General features: G+C 38.3%; 1 protein-coding gene across 21 annotated transcripts in view; it reads right to left on the bottom strand.

Moving 5' to 3' along the window:
* Window positions 1-11,850: 11,850 nt before the first annotated feature.
* Window positions 11,851-25,188, bottom strand: part of LOC138757165 (jerky protein homolog) — a 40,695-nt gene continuing 27,357 nt past the window's right edge. For 13 of the 21 annotated variants that reach the window (XM_069924047.1, XM_069924048.1, XM_069924052.1 and 10 more), the window contains 2 exons: window positions 19,126-19,226; window positions 11,851-18,913 (listed from right to left, as the gene is read on the bottom strand). In XM_069924047.1, the coding sequence (XP_069780148.1) occupies window positions 16,658-18,646 (1,989 nt within the window). In that variant the 5' untranslated portion in view covers window positions 18,647-18,913; window positions 19,126-19,226 and the 3' untranslated portion in view covers window positions 11,851-16,657. Of the gene's footprint in view, window positions 18,914-19,125; window positions 19,227-23,852; window positions 23,997-25,188 lie in introns of all 21 variants that reach the window. The other 8 variants (XM_069924058.1, XM_069924064.1, XM_069924065.1 and 5 more) reach the window with 6 other exon arrangements.

Raw genomic sequence — 25,188 nt, 5'->3', positions numbered from 1 at the left:
TGAATTTTCTTTTCAAATATCTTTGCTTTTAGTTTAGTTAATACGAGTAAAGTTACTAACATTGTGAATTGGAATACCCGTGGTTTAAATCATCTATTAAGTTGAAGAAAATATTTATGCACGTTAAAAAATTAAAGGCTGACATTATATTTTTACAAAAAATGCATATTCATTTGAATGACATCATGTCTTTTTCGATGGTGGAAGTGGCAGCACTTTCATGCATCTTCAATGTCAAAGGGGTTTTGAATTTAATTGACCACTTTATTCCTTTTGTTCATCATAACGTTGCCTCTGACACTAATGGTCATTTTCTTATTACTTATATAAAACTCTATAATAGAAGGATTTCTTTTGCTGATGCTTATGGTCCTAACGTTGATGGTCCAGGGGTTTATTTTATGTTTCTTTTGTTCCTTAAACTTTTATTCTCTAGTAATGGGTGGAGAATTCAACTGTTGGTTAGACCCTGTCTTAGACCATTCATCTTCTAAAACAGCTAAACAAGTCTACCATGTTCATTCTTTCTTGCTAAAATGTGGCACTTTAGATGTACGGCATTTTCTCCAACCTCATGATAAGGAATACTACTTTTTGCTAGTGTCCATCATATGTATTCATGGATTGATTACTTTTTTACTGATATATAACTGATTCCATTAATTAGTGCATGTAAGTATCAGTCTATTGTAATTTCAGACCATGATCTGGTGGTTTTATCACTGAACTTTCCTGATTTATCTCAATCTGTTAGACACTGGTGCTTTAATTTAATTTTACTTTCCGATTCAGAGTTTTTGAAATTTATGAAGGAACAGATTGCATTTTTCTTTGATAACAATTCTTTGGAGCGTTCTAGCTTAATTATATGGGATTCTTTTAAAGCTTATATTAAAGGAAAAAAAAACTGTATACAGCAAAAATGAAAAAAAAAAGAGGCTAATGCTGCGAGGATTGCCCTTACTCCAAAATTTGATATATTTAAAGAACACGTTGAGCATAAAATATGATTTGTTTTTTACTTATCCTATCGAAACACAATTTTTGAAAAGTAAGAGTCAATTTTATATTCATGGTGAAAAGTCGGGTAAAATTTTGGCAAATCAACTAAAAGACTTGGCTGCTAAACATCTTATTACAAAGATTCAAAAAGTAAGATGGTAGTGTTATCACAGACCATGTAGAAATTAATGATACATTCAGACAATATTATACTAATACTAAAATAATATATAATTTAAGGAAAAATATATTTTACAAATTTGGTACCCATATCTACAAAAAAAGGATTAAACTAGTAAGTTTTAAAATTAATAAATTTTATTATTAGTATTTAAGACCTGCATGAAACCCCATTATCGATGAAATAGATATGAATTTTAGACCAGATCAAATTTAACTTTCAGGAGTCCATTCTCATTTTCATTCTTATTCTTTTTTTTCTCTAAACACTTAATTCTATACTTTTTTTCTTCTGTCTTTTCTTGGGACAGTAGGGAGTTGGAGGGATGGGGGTGTTGGTATTATCATTATATATTTTCTATTAAATACTTTATTACATCTGTATTATGAAATATATTTGAATGCATATATGGTTAAAATTGTTAAATAAAATATTCAAAAAATATTAATATTTTTAATATTAATCTTTATTAATCTGATTTTCCCATTGATAGAACTCCTATGATAAATTTTCGGGACCATTTGACAATACCTACTCTTTAGGAGCACAATTGCGTTTAAAAAAAAAATATTTCATCTGCAAACAAATTAATTTTATATTCATCCTCACCTACTTTAATATTAACATCTTGTCTAATAGCTTGAGCCAATGGTTCCAATGCAAATAAGGCTGGTGACAGAGGACAACCTTGTCTAGTTGATCTAGTCAAATTAAATGAAGATGATATTTGTCCATTTGTCACCACCCTAGCTAACATTTTTTTATATAAAGCCTTCACCCAACCAGTAAAGACTGGTCCAAATTTAAATCTCTCCAGCACTTTAAATAAAAAAAAATTCCACTCCATTTGATCAAAGGCTTTTTCAGTATCATTGTTTGGTTGGGTTGCTTTCTTGATGCATTGATTAATGTAATAATTTAACAATATTATCAGCAGAATATCTATTCTTAATACATAATCCACATGTATTAATTGTTGTAAACATTTAGCAAGTCTATTAGCTAAATCCTTAGATACTATTTTGTAATCTACATTTAATAAAGAAATCGGTCTATAAGAAGCCACTTTCAAAGGATCTCTGTCGTTTTTGGAATAATAGTAATTAATGTTCCTGTAATTAACGAACCTGTTTCTATGGCTTGCTTCAGTTCATCCATAAATATAGGGAGCAATAAATTATGAAATTCTTTATAAAACTCTAGAGTAAATCCATCTTCTCCTGGCAATTTCCCACTTGACATAGTTTGTAATGCTTTAATTTCTAAATCGGTTAAAAAAAAATCTAATTCCTTCATATCCCTTTCATTCAAAAACAGTAAATCTAAATTAGCCAAAAAAGACTCAATCCGATTATTATCCTGAAGCACCCCAGAAGTATATAATTCTTGATAAAATGAACAAAATTCATCATTAATCTCTTAGGGTTTATAGGTAACCACCAAATTTTTCCTTATTGCATTTATTGTCCTAGAGACTTGTTCAGCCTTCAAATGCCATGCAAATACTTTATAAGCTCGTTCCCCTAATTCATAATAATATTGCTTAGACCTTTGTATTAATTTCTCATATTTATAAGTTTGCAGATTATATGTTAATATATCTAACACATCCTAAAGAATCTTTGGGGAAACTTCAAAAATCATTTGGAACATTACGGAGAAATGTCAGGTTATAAAGTTAATTGGGATAAAAGTGAAATATTACCAATTTTAGGTGAGGACTATTCAATTCCAGTGGTCTAATAAAAATTAAATATTTAGGTGTAATTGTCAATGTTGATTATCAAAGCTTACAAAAATTAAACTATGTACTAAATAAAATAAAATTTGATCTGAATAGATGGAAGTATTTACCTTTAACTTTAATAGGACGAGTGAGTTGTATTAAAATGAATATTTTTCCACGTATTCAATAACTTTTTCAATCTATTCCTTGTTTACTTCAAAATAGTTTTTTTTTAAAGATTTAAATGTGTCAGTGTGGCTATTTTTATGGAAAAGTAAATTATCTAGAGTATCATTACAAAAACTGACATGGAAATATGCATTAGGAGGATTCCAATTACCACATTTCCAGAATTATTATGAAGCTGCTCAATTAAAATTTATTAATAGGATGTTTGATATTAATCAACCTATATGGGCTAAAGTTGAATTAGCACAGATTTCTGAATCTAATGTACATCAATTTATATATAAATGGAATCCCCATCTTTTACAAAATTATAAGTTATGAGTACTAAGACGTTTGATGGAGATTTGATATAAAAGAGATTAAATTATAGGAACTAAAGGTAAAATTTCAGCTAAGACTCCATTCCTTTTTCAGTGAATAATTACTATTTGAAAACATGGGACCTGAAGGGTATTAAACTTATGGAGGATTGTTTTGAGGCGGGTATGTTTCTTTCTTTTAATGGACTTAAGGAAACATTTGGGATATTGTCAAATTCTTTATTTGCATATTATCCTTTATTAATGGATAATTTTGGACATGATTTGATATTACCTAGACACACTAAATTTGAAATTTTAATTGTTGATGGTGTAAAAAGAATGGTTTATCTCTGAAATGTATGCTTTGTTACAAGAGAAGATAATTAAGCCAGATTCATATAAAACAAAGAGTAAATGGGAGGATTTATCTATTTTATTCTCTCAGGAAGAATGGATGACTTTGTGTGAAGATAGTGAAACTAAATTGATTAATGTGAGATATAGTTTAGTCAATTATAATTTCTTACATCAGTTGTATTTATCTCCTGAGAAGTTCAAAAGATATGGCTTTAGTTCTTCAGATTTGTGCTTTCATTATGGAAAACAGATCGGTACTTTTCTACATTCAATTTGGACCTGTGAAAAAGTTAAACCCTCTTGGGGAAGAATTATGGTGTTTTTGGAAGATTTATTCAAGTTCGAATTAACACTTGATCCATAACTTTTTTTAATGGGTCATACTACAACCTTAATAGCAGATTTAAGATTGGACAAATTTCAAATTGCATTTATTCGCCTGGCTTTGGCTGTAGCTCGGAAATGTATTGCTATTACATGGAAGAATGATATTGAATTGAATGTACATAGATGGCACAATGAGTTGAGATCTTGTATTTATTTTTAAAAGATAACATATAATTTACATAATAATTAATCCTTTTTTTATTAAAATGTGGACTCCATATTTGAAATGTATGTGTTTGGATAAATCTTTGAAGTTTTTTTTTAAAAGATGTTAAGGGTTTGACACACTCAACAGCGATCGATAATTAAACAATATACGTTTTTGCTCTTTTTGTAGAGGTAGTTAGGGGTGAGATGTAGGGGGAGAGTGGGAGGGGGGTAAGTAGAAGGGGGGGAATATTATGTATTTTGTAGGGTTTTAGTTTTATTTTTTATCTGTATTTTATATCCTATAAATAAAGATTTTTTTAAAAAGAAAAGCCTGTTTGACAAGAGTTAACAATGATTATCAAATCATTACAAGTTGGCAAAGCACTAGGCCCTGACGGCTTTCCTGTCAAGTTTTATAAAACTTTTTCCCACCTGCTGGTACCCTATTTTCTGACTCTTTTAAATACAGGAACTTGCTAATCATTTTTTATGATGCAACAATTTCACGAAAAAGAATAAAGATTTATCTGTTGAGCCGCCTACAGGCCAATTTCTCTTCTAAATGTTGATTTTTTAAAAAATATCTAAAATCTTGGCCAGTACATTGGAAGATATTTTGTCCCTTATTATTTCAGAGGACCAGATGAGCTTTATTAAAAAGTTATTCACATTTTAATATATGCTGGTTATGGAATATTATATATTCCCCTCCATCTCTTCCTCAGAATGTTATCTCTTTAGATGTTGAAAAGTCCTTTGATAGAGTTGAATGGAATATTTATTTGCAATATTAGAAAGGTTTAATTTTGGTCCCACATTTATTTTGTGGATTAAGTTGCTATACTTATCTCCTCTTGCTTCTATTTTTACTAACTCTTTGCAATCTAAACCTTTTAAACTTTAATGATGGACCAGACAGGGTTGCCTTCTTAGCCCTTTGTTGTTTAATTTCATTTTCGAATCCTTGGCAATAGCCCATAGAGAATCTCAGGATATTTCTGGAATTATTATGGGAGGATTTTGGTCCACAAAGTTTCTCTTCACTTCCTGCTGTATTAATATTGCTCCATCAATTTGATCAGTTTTCTGGACTCAAATTAAATTTACTAAAGAGCTTTTTTTTTAACACTTTAGAACTTTTACACACCGCTTTTCCTTTCAAGACTGCTCAGTCGATTTACATACCTTGGTATATTTATGGAAAATTTTCTTGCTCTATTAAATCAAGTGAATAAATCTTTATCTCAGTGGTCTCTTTCAATGTCCCTAAATGGATGAATTAATGTTATTAAGATGAATATTTTACCCAGTTTTCTATATATTTTTCAAGCTATTCCAATTTTTGTTTCTAAATTTTTTTGACTCACTTGATTGCATAATATAAGCACATATTTTGAAAAAATAAATGTCCTCATTTAAATAAAATTAATCTCCAAAATCTCCAAAAGAATGGAGGATTGGCTCTACCCAATTTAGATAACAAAACGGGTAGATTTGGAGTGGAATTTGACTAAGAAATTTTCTATTTTCTTTTACTTGGAACAGTCATGCCTTTTCCTACTGTTAAAACGATTGATAATCCAATGGTCAAACACACAATTTGGATTTGGTTTTAGCTTCGAAAACATTTTGGACTCCATAGGTTTCATCTATAGGTTACCCCTATTCTATCAAACTACTTTTCAACCTTCTTTGATGGACTCTCCTTTTCAGGAATGGTTTAGATTAGGTATTAAACATTTTTTATTTAGTTTTTGATAATAATCTTGCTACATTTGAGCAACTTTCTACTACATTTAATTTACCAAATCTTCATTTTTTTAGATATTTGCAAATTAGGGACTTTCTTTATTCTCAATTATCAAACCTTTCCCAGGCTCCTATTATGAATTTGATAGAAACAAGTAACAATCTTCAACCGTCTCAGAAAAGGTTAATATCTGCTATATATGACACTTTGTTGACATAAAGGCTAACATCATTGGATAAAATTAATAAGACATGGAAGCAAGACCACAATATTTCAATTTCTAAAAATTCTTGGAATTCCATTTTTAAGTTGATTAATACATCATTCACTGCTACAATTTAAAGTTGTGTATAGAGCTTGTATGTCAAAAGTTAAATTAGCTGTACTTACCCTAATATAAGCTCTCTTTGTGACAGATTTAAGATTGAGGACTGTTCACTAATTCATATGGTCTAGTCTTGGCTGACCCTATCAAATATTGGGAAAAAGTTTTCCATACTTTTATCAATAATAACTAATTCAAACTTAACACCAGATCTGTTAATAGTCTTATTCAGGATGGCTGAACAAAAGGTGGTGTAATTGTCTTCACCTCATGTATTAGCTTTCACTTCTACTGCAAGACAAGTAATTTTGATCAGATGGAAAGATGCTGTCCTGCCCACTCATAATCAATGATTACATGATATCATGTCATATCTAACTTTGGAGAAAAATGAGATGTTCAGCAGATATTTTAGATTTAAATTTTTCTAATCTTTTGGGCTCCTTTTTGAATTACTTTCATAACCTTTAATTGGATTGATAATTAGGTAACTTGCGATTCTCGTAGATTTGAGTTTCTTCTTATTTATACTAGCAGTGTACTTTGGAATGGTTTAGGGCTTGGATTATATAATCATATTTTAATCCTTTTTCTCTCTTTTTCATTTTCCCCCCTTTTTTTCCATATCGTGCCTCTTAGTTCTCGAACCGTCATTCAGAGGTTCAGGCTCTTGCGAGAGGGGAGCCAGAACACTGACGAGTTGGACACCAGCGTTTCTGACATTATTGAGAAGGGAGATGAAACCGAGGCGGGGCAGCAGTTATTTTGGCTGATGACGACTTCTGAACTGAACTTTCAGTTTATTAAATATAATGTTTATACCAACTGTTAAACAATTAAATGTAGTGTTTGTACAACTCAGAAACGACTGCAGTGGTGACCCTGATGATCCAAAATGGCCTGTTTTGGATTGCAAAATGCTGGAAGGAGATCATTCAAATCTACAGAACAGTTTCACTCAAACCTCCCACCTTCTGGACATCACAACTGCAAGTATGGTTTGAACAAGTTGAAGCCCAATTCCACACGCGTCAGGTTAACTGCTGACACCACAAAATACTACCACGTGGTCAGTGTGCTGGACAAGGAAACCACCAGGCACTTCATTAATTACTTTCACCTAGCACCAGCCGACAACAAGTATGAAGGCATCAAAACATTCCTCAAGCATACATTTGATCTCTCCTGCCATGACATGGTGGCAAAACTACAGCACATGGATAGCCTAGTGGACTGCAATCTGTCCATGCTCATGAACAAAATGCTCAACCTGATAGGACAGGTATGAACAGGTTTTCCTTGATCAAATACCTAAGGACGTCTGCTGCTCCTCTTGGACGATGATTTCACCAATCCCCGATGGCTGGCAGCCCGTGCGGATATAATATGGCAAGCCAAACAGCAGGGGGAAACAACCATCGACCGGGTGGCCGCAGTGCCTTGCCAGGCGATAGATAGCCCCAGCCTCCATGGAAAGGGCAACAGCGACGTCAGCTCCAAACAGTGCCAGTAAGGACAAGATGGAGCTCCACGGCCCACCAATTCCGACCACCCTTCGTGCATCCGGGGAAATGCCCCAGCAAGCCATCGGTAGTGGCAACGAGGGCTGCCTAAAAAGATCATCTCCTCTACACCTGAGATCGTCATTTGGAGGGGGGGGGGGGGGTTGCTTTCTCATTGACATGGGTGCGGAGGTCAGTGTGTTGCCCCCCTCGAGCATTGACACTCGTTCCGGAAAGAAGGGGTCTCCATTGACTATCGCCAATAGCAGCAGCATCAGAACAAATGGGATCCCCCCTCAATTTCAACTTCTGCCATTTTAAGTGAACCTTTACAACTACTAATGTCGCACAACCGTTGCTAGGCACTGACTTGCTCTGGGGTCATTCACTGCTGGTCGATTTGAAAAATCAATGTCTCATCAATTCCAAGACATTTGAATTGATTACCTTGCACCCGACTGAATTGACTACACTGCATCTCGGCTCAGTGACCTTCTCCGACGAGTATGCCAGGATCCTAGCCAATTTCCCGGACATCATAACTCCCCAGTTCATAACTGCCAACCTCAAGCATGGGGTGCAGCACCATATCCCCACCATTGGACCACCATTCCATGCACGTGCACGCAGGCTGCCCCCTCCCCTGACAAGCTCCATCTAGCCAAAGATGAGTTCTGCAGGATGGAGAAAATGGGCATAGTGCTCCACTCAGACAGCCCATGGGCATCCCTACTTCACATGGTACCCAAAATGTCAGAGTTGGAGACCCTGTGGGGACCACTGCCAACTTAATGAGGTCACAACAGCCGACCAGTACCTTGACCCTCACATCCAGAACTTCACTGCAAACTTGGACAGTGCCAAGGTATTTTCTAAAATTAACCTGGTATTTGGTTACCATCAGATTCTGGTTCACTTAGATGACATCCCCAAAGCAGCTCTCATCATCCCATTCGGGCTCTTTGAGTCCCTGCACATGCCATTCGGCCTCAAGAATGCTGCCCAAGCTTTCTAAAGGCTATGGACACGGTAGGCCGCAGCCTCAACTTCATGTTCATCTACCTCAATGACATCTTCATCTCCAGCAGCTCTGGCCAGGTACACCACGCACACCTCCGACAGCTCTGCTGGAGGCTCGAAGAGCATAGCTTGGCGATCAAACTTGCCAACTGTCAGTTTAGCCTCAATTCCATCAACTCCCTCGGCCGCTACATCGACCAGCATGGAGCAGTCCCACTCCCGTCCAAGGTCAAGGCAACTCACAAGTTTCCCAAACCTTCTACTGTCAAGGGGTTCTAAGATTTTGTTGGCATGGTCAACTTCTATCTCCGTTTCGTGCCAGGATAATGCAAGTGCTTTTCAAGGCCCTGGCCAACAAGCCAAAAGAGCTAATTTGTGGTGATACAGCCATGATCGCTTTCAGCAATGCCAAGGAAACGCTGGCAAAGGCAACAATGCTGGTACATCCATGGGCCAATGCACCGACTGCTCTTAAAGTTGATGCATCTGGCACGGCCGTGGACAGAATGCTAGAGCAACTGATCAATGGTAGCTAGCAGCCCCTTGCCTTTTTCAGTCATCACCTGAGACTCCCTAGAAATACAGTGCTTTCGACCGGGAGCTCCTCACTCTCTACCTCTCCATCCAGCATTTCCGCTACTTTCTCAAAGGTAGGAATTTCATGGCTTTCACGGTCCACAAACCACTCATGTTTGCTTTTGCTGGTGTCTGATTCTTGGTCAGCCCAACAGCAGCACCACCTGACCTACATCTCGGAAGGCAGGACTTCTGTCCAGCACATTGCAGGCAAGAGTAACCAGGTCGCAGATGCATTATCCTGCATGGCCATCAATGCCATCCATGTTTTGGCCCCAGGTGTCGACTACATGGCTGTGGCAGCCACCCAGTGAGAGGATGAGGAGATGCTCATCTACCACACTGCTATCTCAAACCTAGTTAGAGAATGTGAGATTTGGGCCCACTGACACTACACTCCTCTGCGATGTGTCTACTGGACAGCCAAGACCCATCATCACCACTGCTGGATCTTCGATATGGTTCACAGCCTAGTTCACCTTTCCATTCAGGTAATAAAAGAACTTATTGCAGCCAAATTTATGTGGCATGGGTTCCGCAAACAGGTCGGCCACTGGGCCAGAGCATGCATCCTCTGTCAAAGCTCCAAGATCCAGTGTCACATCAAGGCACTGCTTCAGAACTTTGCCCTGACACACTGATGTTTCGACCACATTCACATCAACATTGTGGGACTACTGCCTGCATCCAGAGGCGTCACCCACCTTTTCACCATCGTGGACAGATTCACGAGATGTCCAGAAGCCGTTCCACTCTCAGACACCTCCACTGTGACCTGTGCATGTGCCCTCAACACCCACTGGATAGCCTGTTTTGGCTTGCTGGCAGATATCTCTTCCAACAGAGGTGTGCAGTTCACCTCTGGGTTGTGATGAACAATAGCCTAGCTGCTTGGCACAAAGCTGCACCACACAATGGCCTACCACCCTCAAGCATGTTGGAACGTTTTCACTGGCACATGAAGGCATTCCTTAAGGCATGGCTCACAGGCCCAGACCGGATGGATGAATTGCTGTGGGTCATCCTAGACAGTATGCACTGCCCCAAAGGAGGACCTGACAACTTCCTCAGCAAAGCTGATGTACGGCACCCCGCTTATGGTCCCAGGGGACTTCATCCCAGCAGTGCATGGAAATCAAGAATCACCCACCACCATGCTGATGTGCCTCTGTGAAAAGGTGGGAACACTTTCTCCAGTCCCAACACGGTCTCACAACCATGTATATCCCACCCCTCCTCCAGGACTGCCAGTACATTTTCCTTCGCCAAGATTCCTACCGTACACCTCTGCAAAAGCCATACGAGGAGACCTTCAGAGTACTACAAAATGATGCCTTAGTTTTCAGACATGACTGAATCTATGGACCGTCTCTAGTTGGCACTCTTGAACATTGACCAACCAGTGCAGGTAGCACAACCCTGCTGCAGAAGGCTCCCAGCTCTATGAACAAACCCATCCTCACCTCAACAACCTAACCACCTCCAATACTCCGGTTCAGGGGAGGGGGCATGTTATGTGGAAGATTGTGCCACTTAGTTCTCACACTATTGTTCTGAGGTTCAGGCTCTTGTGAGGGAAGAGCCGGAACACCGACGAGCTGGATTTCAGTGCTTAAGACATCATTGAGAAGGGAGAATGAAAGCAAGGCTGGGCGGCAGTTATTTTGACTGGCGACGACTTCTGAACTGAACTGTCGAGTTATTAAATTTAGTGTTTGTACCGAACTGTTAAACAATTAAATTTAGTGTTTGTACAACTCACAAACTACAATATCATTGAATTAATAATGTTTTATAGGTTAAAAAAAAACTTAAGGAATTTGCTTACTTTGTTTCAGCCGTATCAGTGATATGCATCTATCTTTTTTCTGTATGTATTATTCTATAAAAATATTGAAATGGGAAAAGAGTACTAAGAGGATGAGATGGTTGATGATGGCCCCAATATTTAACGCACCATTCCTCCACCTCTTCCAAGTTAAAATCCAGTGTATTGCCAACATTGCCCTCTTGCCTATAAACACTGTAATTGAAATTTAAATGTAGACATACAGCCCAAGCTGCCCAATTGGATGCAATTGACCTACAACCCCGTTATGTTAAATGGTGGGATAAATTTGTGGATAAATGGGTCTTCAAGAAACAAAGCATCATTTTCGCGATGTAACAATAAATCATATTTATTTTCATGAATTCAGCTTGCAGCTAAAGTGAATTTGATGAATATGGATATTGTGCATTTGAATTTGCTCGAGGTCCTAGTGGTGGCTTGTTTTGGTCTTCAAAAAACAAGGCATCAGTTTCAAGATATAAAAACAGTAAACATGCCATTTTTTTTTGTTTTTTTAACTGAAGAATGTCAGACCTTTTGTAGACAGTAAGATTTTAAGTTTATACATGTTTAATAAATATAAAAGCAAGAACGTGATATTAAGAATATTCTCAGGCATTGGTTGGACCACAATTATTCAATCTCTACTTGGTTTCCTCTGGAAATAATACCATTAAATTTCCAGATTTCCCTCTGGTTGCTTGTTATATACCAAATTCCGTTGGATTGCAAGTAACCACATTTGTCTCTTGACTTTATTTATCCCATTACTCCTTCATGAGAAAATGGATAGCCTTTAGATATAGTCTCAGAATGAGCAGTTCTTCATCATCAGTGCTACAGCAGATATATAAACCTTTCATCTTTTCACCTGCAAAGGTAGGAGGGGCAAATATAATGAAAAGTAGATAAAAGCAGCAAAAAAAATTTCAAAAGTTAGAGATTGATGATAATCCAAAATCTAAAATTACTCAAATAAATAAAATTGGTAGACAACCATTGACCACATGGGTAAATATTAACATGGGATAAATGTTTGTAAAGATAAAGGAAAAGGAAGAAATGTTTACAGTTGACAAAAGTTCAAGGTAAATACTGTATCTATATTCAGTAGAAACTCAACCATTGAAGCAAGTTAAATTGCAAACTTTAACAACACCCTTAATATTATGATTAGCTCCTTTCTTGAGATTTTATTGTATGTTCTAAATTACTCTTACAGTTTGTAACTTCATCAAAAGGATCATTCAGTGCAAAGTTAATGGATCCCTAGTGGCCCAAGCAATCAATACCAAAGTACAAAATGGAAACCTTGTGCTGTTAATGACAGGATTGTCCATAGAAGGAAACCATAATTGTCAAGATGATACTGGAGAAATGTTGCAGCGCACTCAATTAAAACTTGGTTGTAAATCAAGTTTCTAATTTCACCAATGTCTATAAGAGTTGATGACATCAGTAACTTGGAGTACATATTAAAATTAATTTGTTGACTAGAAAATGCACGTTAATTTTTATCTGCAGGTGATAACCTTTTGAATTATGGATAATACTATTGAATTCACAAAGTTTCACTTAAGAAGCCTAATAGCCTGAATACGCCTGAGATTGTCTAATCTCAGAAGCTAAGCAGGCTCAGGCATAGTCAGTACTTGGAGGGGAGACCACCTAGGAACACCAGGTGCTGTAGGTTTCTGTGAGGGGTGCTGGACAAATGGACAAATGTCTGCCTTACAGGAGACAAGTTTTTTTTTAAAAATTCATGTATGTTACCTTCTAAATTTAGTATTTTGTGACAACAATTGAACCTTTACCTTTAACGTCTGTGTGTATATTGAATTTCCTTTAGCTTTAGATTTTCCATCAGTTTCTGCAGTAATTTAAGTTCAAGAATAACTTGGTTTTGATTTTACTGGTAATTAAAAAAAATTTCTAAGTTGTTTTGAAAATTTTCGGAGTAGTAAAATTTCCAAGTTGAATCTCAGAATTTTCAAACTGAAATGATTATTTGAAGGCTTCTTGAAAAATCAAAATGATCACATTACAATGTAAAGCCTGCCATCTTCCAACCTGACCTCAAATTCCCTCTCCCCTTTCTCGATCTGTTTCCATTTCTGGAAACAAACACTTGACCAACATTTTCTACAAATCCACCGACTCCCACTCTTCACTTTCTGAGCCCTTTGTGAATTCCATTCCTTTCTTGAAATTTGTCCATCTCTCAGGAAGAAATCTTTCATGTGAAATTATCAGAGATGTACTCCTTCAAAAAACATGGTTTCCCCTCCAGTACCATCCACTTGGGCCTCCATTTCCCACACATCTGCCCTAGCCCCTCTGCCCCAGATGCAATGACAGGATTTCCCCTTGTCCTCATCAACCCCTCCCCCCACCAGCCTCCATATTGAACATATTATCCTCTGCAATTTCTGCCACCTACACGATCCTGCCACACATCTTCCCCTCTCTGCCTTCTGCAGGGACTGCACCTTCCGTGACTCCCTCATCCACTCCTTCCTTCCCACCAATCACCCCATAAGTACCTACTCTTGTGAATGCAGGAAATGCTACACGTGCCCACAACTCTTCCCTCACTGTCATTTCAGGCCTTAAAGAGGCCTTCCAAGTGGAGCAACACATGAATCTACAGGGGTAATCAACTGTATCCAGTGCTCCCATTGTGGCCTTCTCAGCACTGGAGAGACTGGAAGCAGTCTGTGAAATTGCTTAGATGGGTACCTTTGCTCTGTCTGCTGTAATAGCAGCGATCTCCCAGCAGCAACTTGTTTCAATTCCTCTCCCTATTCCCATGCCGACAAGTCTGTCCATTGTCTCTCTTGTTCATTGTCAAATTGAGACCACCCATAAATTGGAGGAACTATACCCCGAATTCTGTCTGGGCACTCTCCAACCAAATGGCATTAACATTGACTTCAGTTTTCTTCCCTGCCCCTAAAATTTCTCAGCTTTTCCCTCATCTTCCTATCCTTGCCCATCTTTGGCCTGTGCCTCTCTCCCTTCTTCCCTGCTTACACCACCTTATTATTTATGCACCTGTCTAGTTTTTGCCCAAACCTTGACTCCATTCTTTAAAGTTGGTTGTACAGTAAAACCCTCAGTATTTGGCACCAGTGGGGATTGGTAGATGCTGGATATATGCAATTTGTGGTTACTTCAGAGTTACTACTCACATTAACCATCCAAGACTCTCACATTCTTGAAACAATATTTATTTATATATATACAGTGCCCTCCATAATGTTTAGGACAAAGACACTTTTTTCCCTTTATTTTCCCCTGTACTCCACAGTTTTAAATTTGTAATCAAATAATCCACATGTAATTAAAGTGCACATTCCAGATTGTATTCAAGGTTATTTGTACTGTACACATTTTGGTTTGACCATTTAGAAATTACATTTTTTTTAATACATTTCAGAGCACCATAATGATGGGACATTTGGCTTCACAGGTGTTTGTGACTACTCAGGTATGTTTAATTGCTTCATTGGTGCAGGTATAAGAGAGCTAGGCTTGCTTTTAATCTTTTGATCACCTCTGAAGTCCGTACTTGCCATTTTTCAACACGAGGATCAGAGTTGTGCCAATGAAAGTCAAAGAAGTCATTATGCAGTTGGAAAACAGGAATAAAACAGTAAGAGACTTTGCCCAATCCTCAGGATGACCACAATCAAGTCTGGAACATCATTAAGAAGAAAGAGTGTAGTGGTGAGATCAGTAATCTCAATGGAACTGGGATTTCAAGGAAGAGAATTCCTTTTGTTGATTTTCTTGTTCTCTCTGTATTGCACAGTCAGTTGTTTGCCTTTGTAATCTGTTTATAGAGTTCTTTGTTTACATGTAGTTTTTAGTTGCACTACCAATTCTGCCACACCCATCATGTATGTACTCTGACAATAAATCTGAAGACCCCCACTTGCTGATGACAGAAGAGTTCTCATCATAACATAGAAAAATCCTCAACTCTATGTCCGACATTCTTCAGGAGGCAAGCGATGACTGTAGAAGACTTCATGAATAGAAATAGAGAGGCGACACTACAAGATGCAGATGATGGCAAAGGTGGTATGCTTTGGATCTTGGGCAGTTCCACACTTTGCTCTTGCCATCACTCTGATACAGGTTCATCTTGGTCTCATCTGTCCACAAGACCTTTTTCCAGAATTCTGAAGACTCTTTTAAATATTTTGTAGCAAAATATAAGCTGACCAGCCTTTCTGGGGCTAACTAGTGGTTTGCATCTTGCATTGTGGCCTTTGTATTTCTTTTCATGAAGTCTTCTGCGGACAGTAGTCATTGACACGTCCACACCTGCCTCCGGAAGAGTGTTTGTGATCTGTCAGACGTACGTTTGGAGATTTGTCTTCATGATGACGAAAATTCTTCAGTCAACACCAGAAATCTTCCTTGGAATACCAGACCCTTTGCGATTACTGAGGTCATCAGTCAGCTCTTTCTTCTTAATGATGTTTAAAAACTGTTGGTTTTGGTAATCCTAAGGTTTGGGTGATATCTCTTAGTATTTTATTCTTGTTTTTCAGCTTCATCATGGCTTCTTTGACTTTCATTGGCGTAACTATGGTCCTGATGTTGAAAAATGGCAACTACAGATGCCTAAGCTTTCAAAAGCTTTGAAGCAAGCCACGGTCTCTTATACTTGCACCAAGGAAGCAATTAAACATACCTAAGTACTTACATGCACCTGTGAAGTCAAATGTCCCATATATTATGGTGCCCTGAAATGAGGGGACCATATAATATACATATCATATATAAAAAAAGGTGCTGTAGTTTCTACTTGGTCAAACCAAAATGTATATAAATTTCCTCGAATAAATTCTGGAATGTACACTTTAATTGCATGTGAATTGTTTGATTACAAAAACTATGGAGCATAGGGTCAGATGAAGGAAAATGTGTCTTTGTCCCAAACATTATGGAGTGCATAGTATGAATACTTGTCCTGTATGTCTATTGTTTGTCTGTATGTGTGTTATATCTAGTTGGTTGTTTTATTTTTGCCTGTTTTGCACCAAAGATGGGAGAACGTTGTTTTGTTGGTTTGCACTTGTGCAATCAGATGACAATAAACTTGACTACTCCTACAATGCCTAACTAATACACCAGCATCAAAAATAAACAGTTTAAAAGACAAAAGTCAGTGCAAAATGTAAAGTAACTAAAAAATTCAGTATTGTGGTCTTTAATTAGGTAAAGTTCACTTTAATCAGGTGATTCCCGTAATTTAGGGAACTTTTTTTTTCAAAATAAACTACATGGGCCATTTTCAGTTTACACTGAACAAACTTCACTTGCTACTTGAACTTCTTTTCAAAAGTTAACTTAAAATCAAGGTTATACTAGGGCAGAGTGTTCCTGAGATTTCATCAGGATCATGAAGCAAAAGATCAGCAAGGTAAGCTGACGATGTGGATGGCTGTGGTTCTGGAGCAGTTGGTGTGGATGGCCGTGGTTCTGGAGCGATTGGTGAGGGTGGCTGTGGTTCTGGAGCAGTTGGTGCAGATGGCCGTGGTTCTGGAGCAGTTGGTGCGGATGGCCGTGGTTCTGGAGCAGTTGGTGCGGATGGCCGTGGTTCTGGAGCAGTTGATGTGGATGGCCGTGGTTCTGGAGCAGTTGGTATGGATGGCTGTGGTTCTAGAGCAGTGGATGTACTGGGTGCCTTTTGGGCTGCTTTCTTGAATACTGTACGAACATTAGCTTGTTTGAAGGCCCTTCTCCTTTCATGCAGAGTCAGGTTTTGCATGACATACAGCTGCATAACGTGTTGGGAAGTTAAGAAAGACTGCTGTTCTGCAAAGGCAATGACAGTCTCAAATGCTGCAATAGCACTTTTCCAGGAGACTTCTTCAACCTCTTCCACTTCTTCATCACTTTCCTCCTCTGCTTGATTTTCTTTTCCACGATTCTTAACAGCTTGTATTATCTCTTCTGTATTCAATGTGTGAGTAACGGGAGCATCTTGATCCACATTAAGCCATTCATCAAGGTCAATTTGTGACAAAGGCATCTTTTCACGAGCAGAGTTAACCAACTCAGACACTTCATCATAAACTTTCTTGCTCATTCCGTAAGTTGAAAACCCCTTAATCTCATCTTCCTCATCAGATCCTTCTTCAAATATTATAATTGGCCACAACTTTTGCCAGCATCTCCTTAATGTTTCGCTCTTCACAGAATTCCAAGCACAACTAACATTGTAAATAGCATCCTTGAGTGAATATTTCTTCTGAAATTCCAGTATTGTGCCATCAAAGTTTGTCATTCTCCACATGAAATCACGTCTGTACAATATTTTCACATTTTGGATAACCCCTTGATTCATGGGTTGAATCAGGCTTGTCACATTTGGAGGGAGGTAGCATACAAAAATGTTACCATTCCTAAGTTTCTCAGCAGGAGGATGAGCACGGCTGTGATCTAAAAGCAATATAACGTCACTGTTTTCGGACATCCCCTTTTTGCGTAAATTCCCTTTGACACTGGGGACAAAGATGTTATGAAACCACCTGGTAAAGATGTCAGCATCCATCAAAGCATTGGTCTGTGACTGATAACGAACAGGAAGGTGAGTGATGCCTTTAAAGCACCTTGGTTTAGCATATTTTCCAACCACAGTCAGTTTCACTCTGTGGCTGCCAGAAGCATTTGCACAAACAAGCACAGTTATTCTTTCTTTATTCTGCTTTAACGCTCGAGCAACTTTTTCATCGGTGCTACCCAGAGTAGTGTTAGGCAGACACTTCCACATTAACCCTGTCTCGGCAGCATTGTAAATTTGGTCTGGGGTTAAGCCATTTTCAGCAACTAGCTCACTAAAAACACCACAAAACTTATCCGCTGCCTCATGATCCACTGATTTCTGCTCACTAGACAAGCCTAATGTACGGATACCGTGACGAATCTTGAATCTGCTAAGCCAGCCACTTGAAAAAGAACAGTGTGCATCAATGTTCATCTTCTCATAGAACTCCTTTCCTTTTTCTTGCAACATGGGTCCTGATATGCAACCACCTTCTGACCTTTTCAAACTAAACCATTCAAAAAGAGCCTGGTCTAGTAAGTCCAGCCTGGATCTATGAAGAGTGTGACGTCGCTCTACACTTTCTTCAGTGTCGGACTTCATGTAAAACTGCTTAATTTTCTGAGACTGGGCCTTAATTTCGTAAATGGTTGATGAGCCCACGTTAAATTCCTCCATAAGGACTGTACGTCTTTCACCTTTTTCCAGTCTCTTGCATATCTCCATCTTCTGCTTAAGGGTAAGCACCACGCGCTTACGCCTGCCAGGTTGTTTTTCTTTCGGCATGGTAACGGTTGGCCAAAATAATTGCCACAAGGCAGGAACTGGTTGCAGGTGTTGCCTGGCGTACGAGGGATTTTATTTATTTATTTCCTCAATTTTTTTTTGTCTGTTGCTTGAATTCTGGATATTGGATACTGTATATCTTTGCCTCCTGTGGACGCTGCGGGAGTTTCTCTAACACTTTTGTGTATTAATGACAATTATAGCATCTGCAGATTTTCTTCTTTCACTCCTAAAGGCACGATAAAACAGCTCTATCAGGATTGATCTCTGTAATTGAAATTGAAATTTGAATTTCATTTAGAATTATTTTGAAAATACAGTACACCCTATCCTCTGCAGTTTTCCTCCTTTAGCTTCATTTGGGGAGGAGGGGGGTTGTAGGCAAAAGGAAAGTTGACATATCTGCTATTATTGCAGGGCATCCACCCAAAATAACAAATGTCCCTTTGCCCCCACAAATGCTGAGACCCGTTGAGTACCTCTATCAGTTTGCTTTATGCTTCGCATTCCAGCATCTGCAATCTCTGGTCTCAAATAAATGTATTTTTTTTAAATTTTGTTTCACAATCCATTCTTTTGCCTGAAATAGGAAAAATCAGTTTTTGCACCAATGTTCTTGAATATAGACATGCTAGTATTATCAAATGCAGAATACTGAAGTGTTTAAGAATGAATGGAAATTGGCTCAAGCTATAGGGTACTAATTACTGGTCTGAAATGCGTGTTTACCTAAACGACATGTATTGAGAAATTTTGATCTTGTCAAAAATAGACTAATGTTTAAGTTTATCGGTTACATTACACCAAGTGTACTGAGAAGTTTTTCTGTGATCAGTCTTAACAGGTTATCTCTAAAATTCATGCAACCTTTGAGCACAATTTACATAGTTTCAATTAAAAGGCCAGTCGCAAGCAAGAGCAGCAGGAGAGTACTGCTGTGGGGTTCATTTCAAAGTCCAATGATTGCAGTAAAGAAAGGACACGGTGGGAGAAAGAGTATCCAAAGCGTGATGGTATGTTTAGTATGTTGGGTGCCTTTTCAGTAGAGGCAGTGGGAGATCATGATGGGGAGGTGAGGAAGAATATAAATTCTAATCTTAGTAGCTTCTAATATCACACTGTGATGCACCCAGCAGGTATGCTTTCAAAGGTGTACCTGTAGAAATTGTTGAGAGACGGGGGTGGGGGGGGCATGCCAAACTTCCTCAGTCTTCTGACAAAATGGAGTCCTTGGTGCACTTTCTTAACCCTTGTATCAATGTGCTTGTCACAGGTCAGGTTATTTGTGACATTTATTCCAATGAACTTGAAGCTATTTATTCTTTGCAGTTCAGCACCATTGACATGGTCAGGAATGTGGTCTTGTCCTCTTTACTGAAGTCATGATCATGTACCTGGTCTTATTGATGTTGAGAGAGGGTTGCTAGTTTAGCACCATGCCACTAGACTTTCAATCTCTTCTGTATTCTGCCTCATTACTTGATCTGCGGCCCACAATTAATGCTATCAGCCAGAAAGAGGCAGGTGATGAATGTGAGGAATCAATTAGTGACAATTCTTTAATATAGAGAGATTTTGAGTAATTTAAATCTGAGCAAGAGTGCCAAGAGATGATTTTGCAACCCTTGTGGTGTGGCATGACACTTTCACACCTTGCGAGTTTCATTTCAATTCTTTTAATGGTTGATACAAATAAACCAAGTACTTAAACTCAAATAACAAAATAATGATATGTTGACACATACTGGAGAATTCCAGTGATTGTAAATGCATACATTCCTATTAAAGCAAGCGAGATGTCCAGCAGAACCCAGTGCATGGGTTCTGCTTCAGAAAATTGGAACATTGTTCATTATCTGTCTGGTAGTAGTCTAGTTTGACTTTATGAAGAACTTGATAGCATATCCCTGTTTTCCGGTGATAAAGGATTAAGAGCTGAGAGGAATCTACAACTGTATATCAACTTGGTATACAGTTTTTTAAAATTATTTCTTAGTATTTTAAGCATTAATATAATTGAAACCTTGTCAAAACTCACTTCATTTTTTTTTATATACTGTAATTACATTCTATAGTTAGAAGGTTAATTGGTCACATGAATATATTTGGGAGGTGCAGGAAGGGTCAGTTCATTTAAATTAAAAATAAAATTATTTCAGGGGCATAATTTAAAATATTACATTTCAGATGATCATGTATTGCTTTCATAAATCCAGACTTCTGTAACTGCTTCACTCGGGATTTTGGAAAAAATGTGAATGGCAGATTTTCATAGCAGATCCTCCATGTAAGAATTTACTGTTTTTGGGAAAGGAACTTTGTGGAATCCTATCCAACCCATTACATTGCAACCTACAGGTAAGATACCTTCACGGACTTGCACTTTGTATTGTGTGAAATGTTTGACATCTATCTACATGTTTAAGTCATTATTTAGGTGCCACTTCCAGAATTGGCTGCTAAAACCATCTTTGTGAGAAGCATCACCTCAAGAATTATAGCAATTCAAAAACACTTCTTCTGTCAGCATATGGAGGAAGAATGTTAAAAGAGCACTTGTCAGTGTATGAGTTTTATATTATGTTTCCAACCCACTCAAGATGAGTGCTGACCAAATGAGTCAATCAAAGCCCATTGCCTGTTTCGGATACCAATAATGAAATTTTGGAGAAAACTAGAAAGCTTGCCAAAATGTTAGTACAAGAATCTGCATTTGAGATAAACTTTGAGATAAGATTTATACTGCTCTGTTTTTATTCTCATTGGTTTATCTCAGCAAACTTTTTTTTTGGAGGTGTAAATACAGTTTTAAAAAGGTGAAATATTTCTGGAGCAAGTTTATTTTGCTAATTAAAGAAAAGAATAACTTTTACCCTACAAACCATGAGCAAATGGATACAGAGATGAGATACTAGAGTGCCAGCATATTCTAATGAAGCTTAATTTGCAGATTGGACACCAAGAAATATTTGGAGAAAAACTGAAAAAAGATCAGTTTATGTATTGGAAGTAAAAACGCAGAAATGCTGGAGGAACTCAGCAGGTCCTGCAGCGTCCATTGGAGGTAAAGTAACTGTATATAAATTACAGTTTGGTTTTTCAAAATATGAGTAAAAAGTAGGCAAGCATCTGAATAAAAAGACTGGGGGAGAAGGGAGTAAACAGCAGTTGGGGGGAAGGGGGGGGTTACCACAGGTCAACAGACAAAAGGTGATAATTGGACAGAAGAGGAAAGGTGAGAATTGATCGTGGAGGGGGTGGCTCTGTGAATGGAGGAAAGGCGACAGAGGGATGGGGAACAAAGAGAGACTGGGGGGTGGAGGCTAACAGAAAATGGAGAAATAAGTCAATGTTACTGTCATCTGGTTGGAGGACGTCCAGTCCAATATGCAGGAGGACTCAAGACTGGAATATCTGGGCATGGGAATAGGGCTGGGAATTGAAATGGGAGATCTTTGCTCTTGATGCAGACAGAGGGAAGGTGCTGAACTAAGCGATCTCCCAGTCTGTATCCAGTCTCCTTGATGTAGAGACCACACAGGATCATGAATGCAGTCACAGGATAGGTGCCAAGGAGGTGATTGGTAAGAGAGGAATGGGCGAGGGCATCACAGAGGGAGCAGTTTCTGCGGAACCTGGAGAGCAGAAGATGTATCTGGTGGTGGGATCATATATAGTAGGTTGCAGAAATTGCAAAGGTTGACATTTTGGATGTGGATGCTAATTGGGTGGCAGATGAGGACAAGGGGAATTCTGTCTTTGTTGCATGCAGGGGCTGAGAGGGCCAGGTCAGATGTGTGGGTAATGGAGCATAAATGAGTGAAGGCAGAGTTGATGGTGATAGAGGGAAAGCCAAGTTTTTTTTTGATGGAGGTTATCTCAGATGATCTTGCATGGAAACCGTAGTCCTGGGGGAAGATGCGATGGAGATAAAGGAATTGCGAGAAAGGAATGGGGGAACAATGCAAGAAGCAGAACATTGTGATAATAGGAGATTTTAACTTTCCAAATACTGACTGCGACTCCCATACTGTGAAAGGGCTGGATGGCTTGGAGTTTGTGAAAAGTGTTCAGGAAAGTTTTCTAAATCAATATGTTGAGGTACCAATGAGAGAAGATGCAATACTTGATCTTCTATTAAGGAACCAAACAGGTCAGGTGACAGATGTATGTGTAGACGAACATTTTGCAACCAGTGACCAAGATGTCATTAGCTTCAAGTTAATTATGGAAAAGGATAAGTCTGTTCCTTAAGTTGTGATTCTAAATTGGAGGAAGACAAATTTTGTGGAAATGAGAAAGGATCTAGGAAGAGTGGATTGGGATATGTTGTTTTCTGGCAAGATTTTGAGAAATTTAAGCAAAATTTTAAAAGTGCAGAGTATGCATGTTCCTGTTAGGATTGCTAAGTTAACAGACACAGGGAACCATGGTTTTCAAGGGATATTGGCGATCTGGTTAAGAAGAAGAGGGAGGTGTATAGCAAGAATAGGCAACAAGGAGCTAATGAGGTACTTGAAGAGTACAGAAAATGCAAGAAAATTCAAGAAGGAAATAAGGAAGACAAACATAAGACATGAGGTTGCTTTGGCAGATAATGTGAGGCAAATCCAAAGGATTTCTATAAGTATATTAAGAGTAAAAGGATAGTAAGGGATAAAATTGGTCCCCAGAGGATCAGAGTGGTTACCAATGTGAGGAGCCTCACGTAATGGGGGAAGATCTTAAACAGTTTTTTTGTGTCAGTATATACTCAGGAAACTGGCAGAGTACATAAAGAAGAAAGGGAAACAAACAAGGGTCATGGAACATATGGAGATTAAAGAGGAAGAGGTGCTTGCTGCCTTACAGCGAATACAAGTAGATAAATCCTGCAGGCCAGATATGATATTCCCTCAGACCTTCTCCTAGTGTAGAAATTACAGGGGCCCTGGCAGATACATTCAAAATGTCTTTAGGGTAAGGTGCCAGAGGACTGGAGGATAGCTCATGTTGTCCCATTGTTTAAAAAAAGATCCAAAATTAAACCAGGAAATTATAGGCCAGTGAGCCTGTCGTCAGTAGTAAGTAAATTAATGGAAGAAGTTCTTAGAGATAGGATATACAGATATTTGGACATCAACATGCTGATTAAGGACAGTCAGCATGGCTTTGTACGTGGTAGGTCACGCTTAACGAATCTTGTAAAGTTTTTGGAGGAGCTTACCAAGAAGGCAGTTGAAGCAAAGGCTGTGAATGTTGTCTACATGAACTTTAGTAAACCCTTTGACAAGGTCCCACATGGCAGATGAGATCAGAAGGTTAAGGCATCAGGTATCCAAGGAAGGTTGTAAGCTGGATTTGAAATTGGCTGTGTGGGAGAAAACAGAGAATGGTCGTGGATGACTGCTTCTCAGACTGGAGCCCTGTGGTGTGCCTCAGGGATCTGCGATGGGACCATTGTTGTTTGTCATTTATATCAATATTCTGGATGATAATGTGGTAAATTGGATCAGCAAGTTTGCTGATGACACAAAGACAGGAGGCGTTATGGACAGTGAGGAAGATTTTTAAAGTTTGCAGAAGGATCTGGACCAACTGGCAGAATGGGCCAAAAAATGGCAGATGGAGTTTAATGTAGACAAGTGTTAGATGTTGCATTTTGGAAGGGCAAACTATGGTAGGGCATACACAGTAAATGGGAGGACACTGAAGAGTGCGGAGGAGCAAAGCGATCTGGGAATACAGATACATAATTTCCCGAAGGTGGCATCAGAGGTGAATAGGGTTATAAAGAAAGCTTTTGGCATCTTAACTTTATAAATCATATTGAATATAGAAGTTGGGATGTTATGTTGAAGTTGCCTAAGACATTGGTGAGGCCAAATTTGGAAAATTGTGTGCATTTCTAGTTGCCTAACTACAGGAAGGACATGAATAAGATTGAAAGAGTGCAGAGAAGATTTACTAGGGTGTTTCCAGGTCTTCGTTTGAGTTACACGAAAAGAATAAAGTCTTTAGGACTTTATTCCTTGGAGCAAAGAAGAATGAGGGGAGATTTGATAGAGGTTTACAAGATTATGAGAGGTATCAACAGAGTTCATGAAAGTAAGCTTTTTCCAGTTAAATTGGGAGAGATGAATAAGAGAGATCATAGTTTTAAGCTGAAAGGGGAAAGGTAGGGGTAAGTTCTTCACTCCAAGAGTGGTGGGAGTGCGGAATGAGCTGCCATCTGATATGGTGAATGCAGACTCAATCTTCAGTTTTAAGAATGGATTGGATAAATACATGGATGGGAGAGGTCTGGAGGGTTATGGAATAGGTGCAGGTCAATGGAACTAATGGAATGATGGTTGGTACAGACTCGAAGGGCCAAATGGACTGTTTTCTGTACTGTATCATTCTATGGTTCTATTCCAGGGTGAAGTATTGAGAAATGCATTTAAAGGTCCATCATTACATCCATGTAATATCGGACTGAAATAATTTCTGTGTACATTATAGTGTAAAGGCAATTTGAATCTAGTGTTTAGACCTTAGCTTCTATCAAGACTGCATACATA

This window comes from Narcine bancroftii, chromosome 3 (assembly GCF_036971445.1).
Source record: "Narcine bancroftii isolate sNarBan1 chromosome 3, sNarBan1.hap1, whole genome shotgun sequence".
Taxonomy (NCBI): Eukaryota; Metazoa; Chordata; class Chondrichthyes; order Torpediniformes; family Narcinidae; genus Narcine; species Narcine bancroftii.
This window is presented reverse-complemented; position numbering and strand designations above follow the sequence as displayed.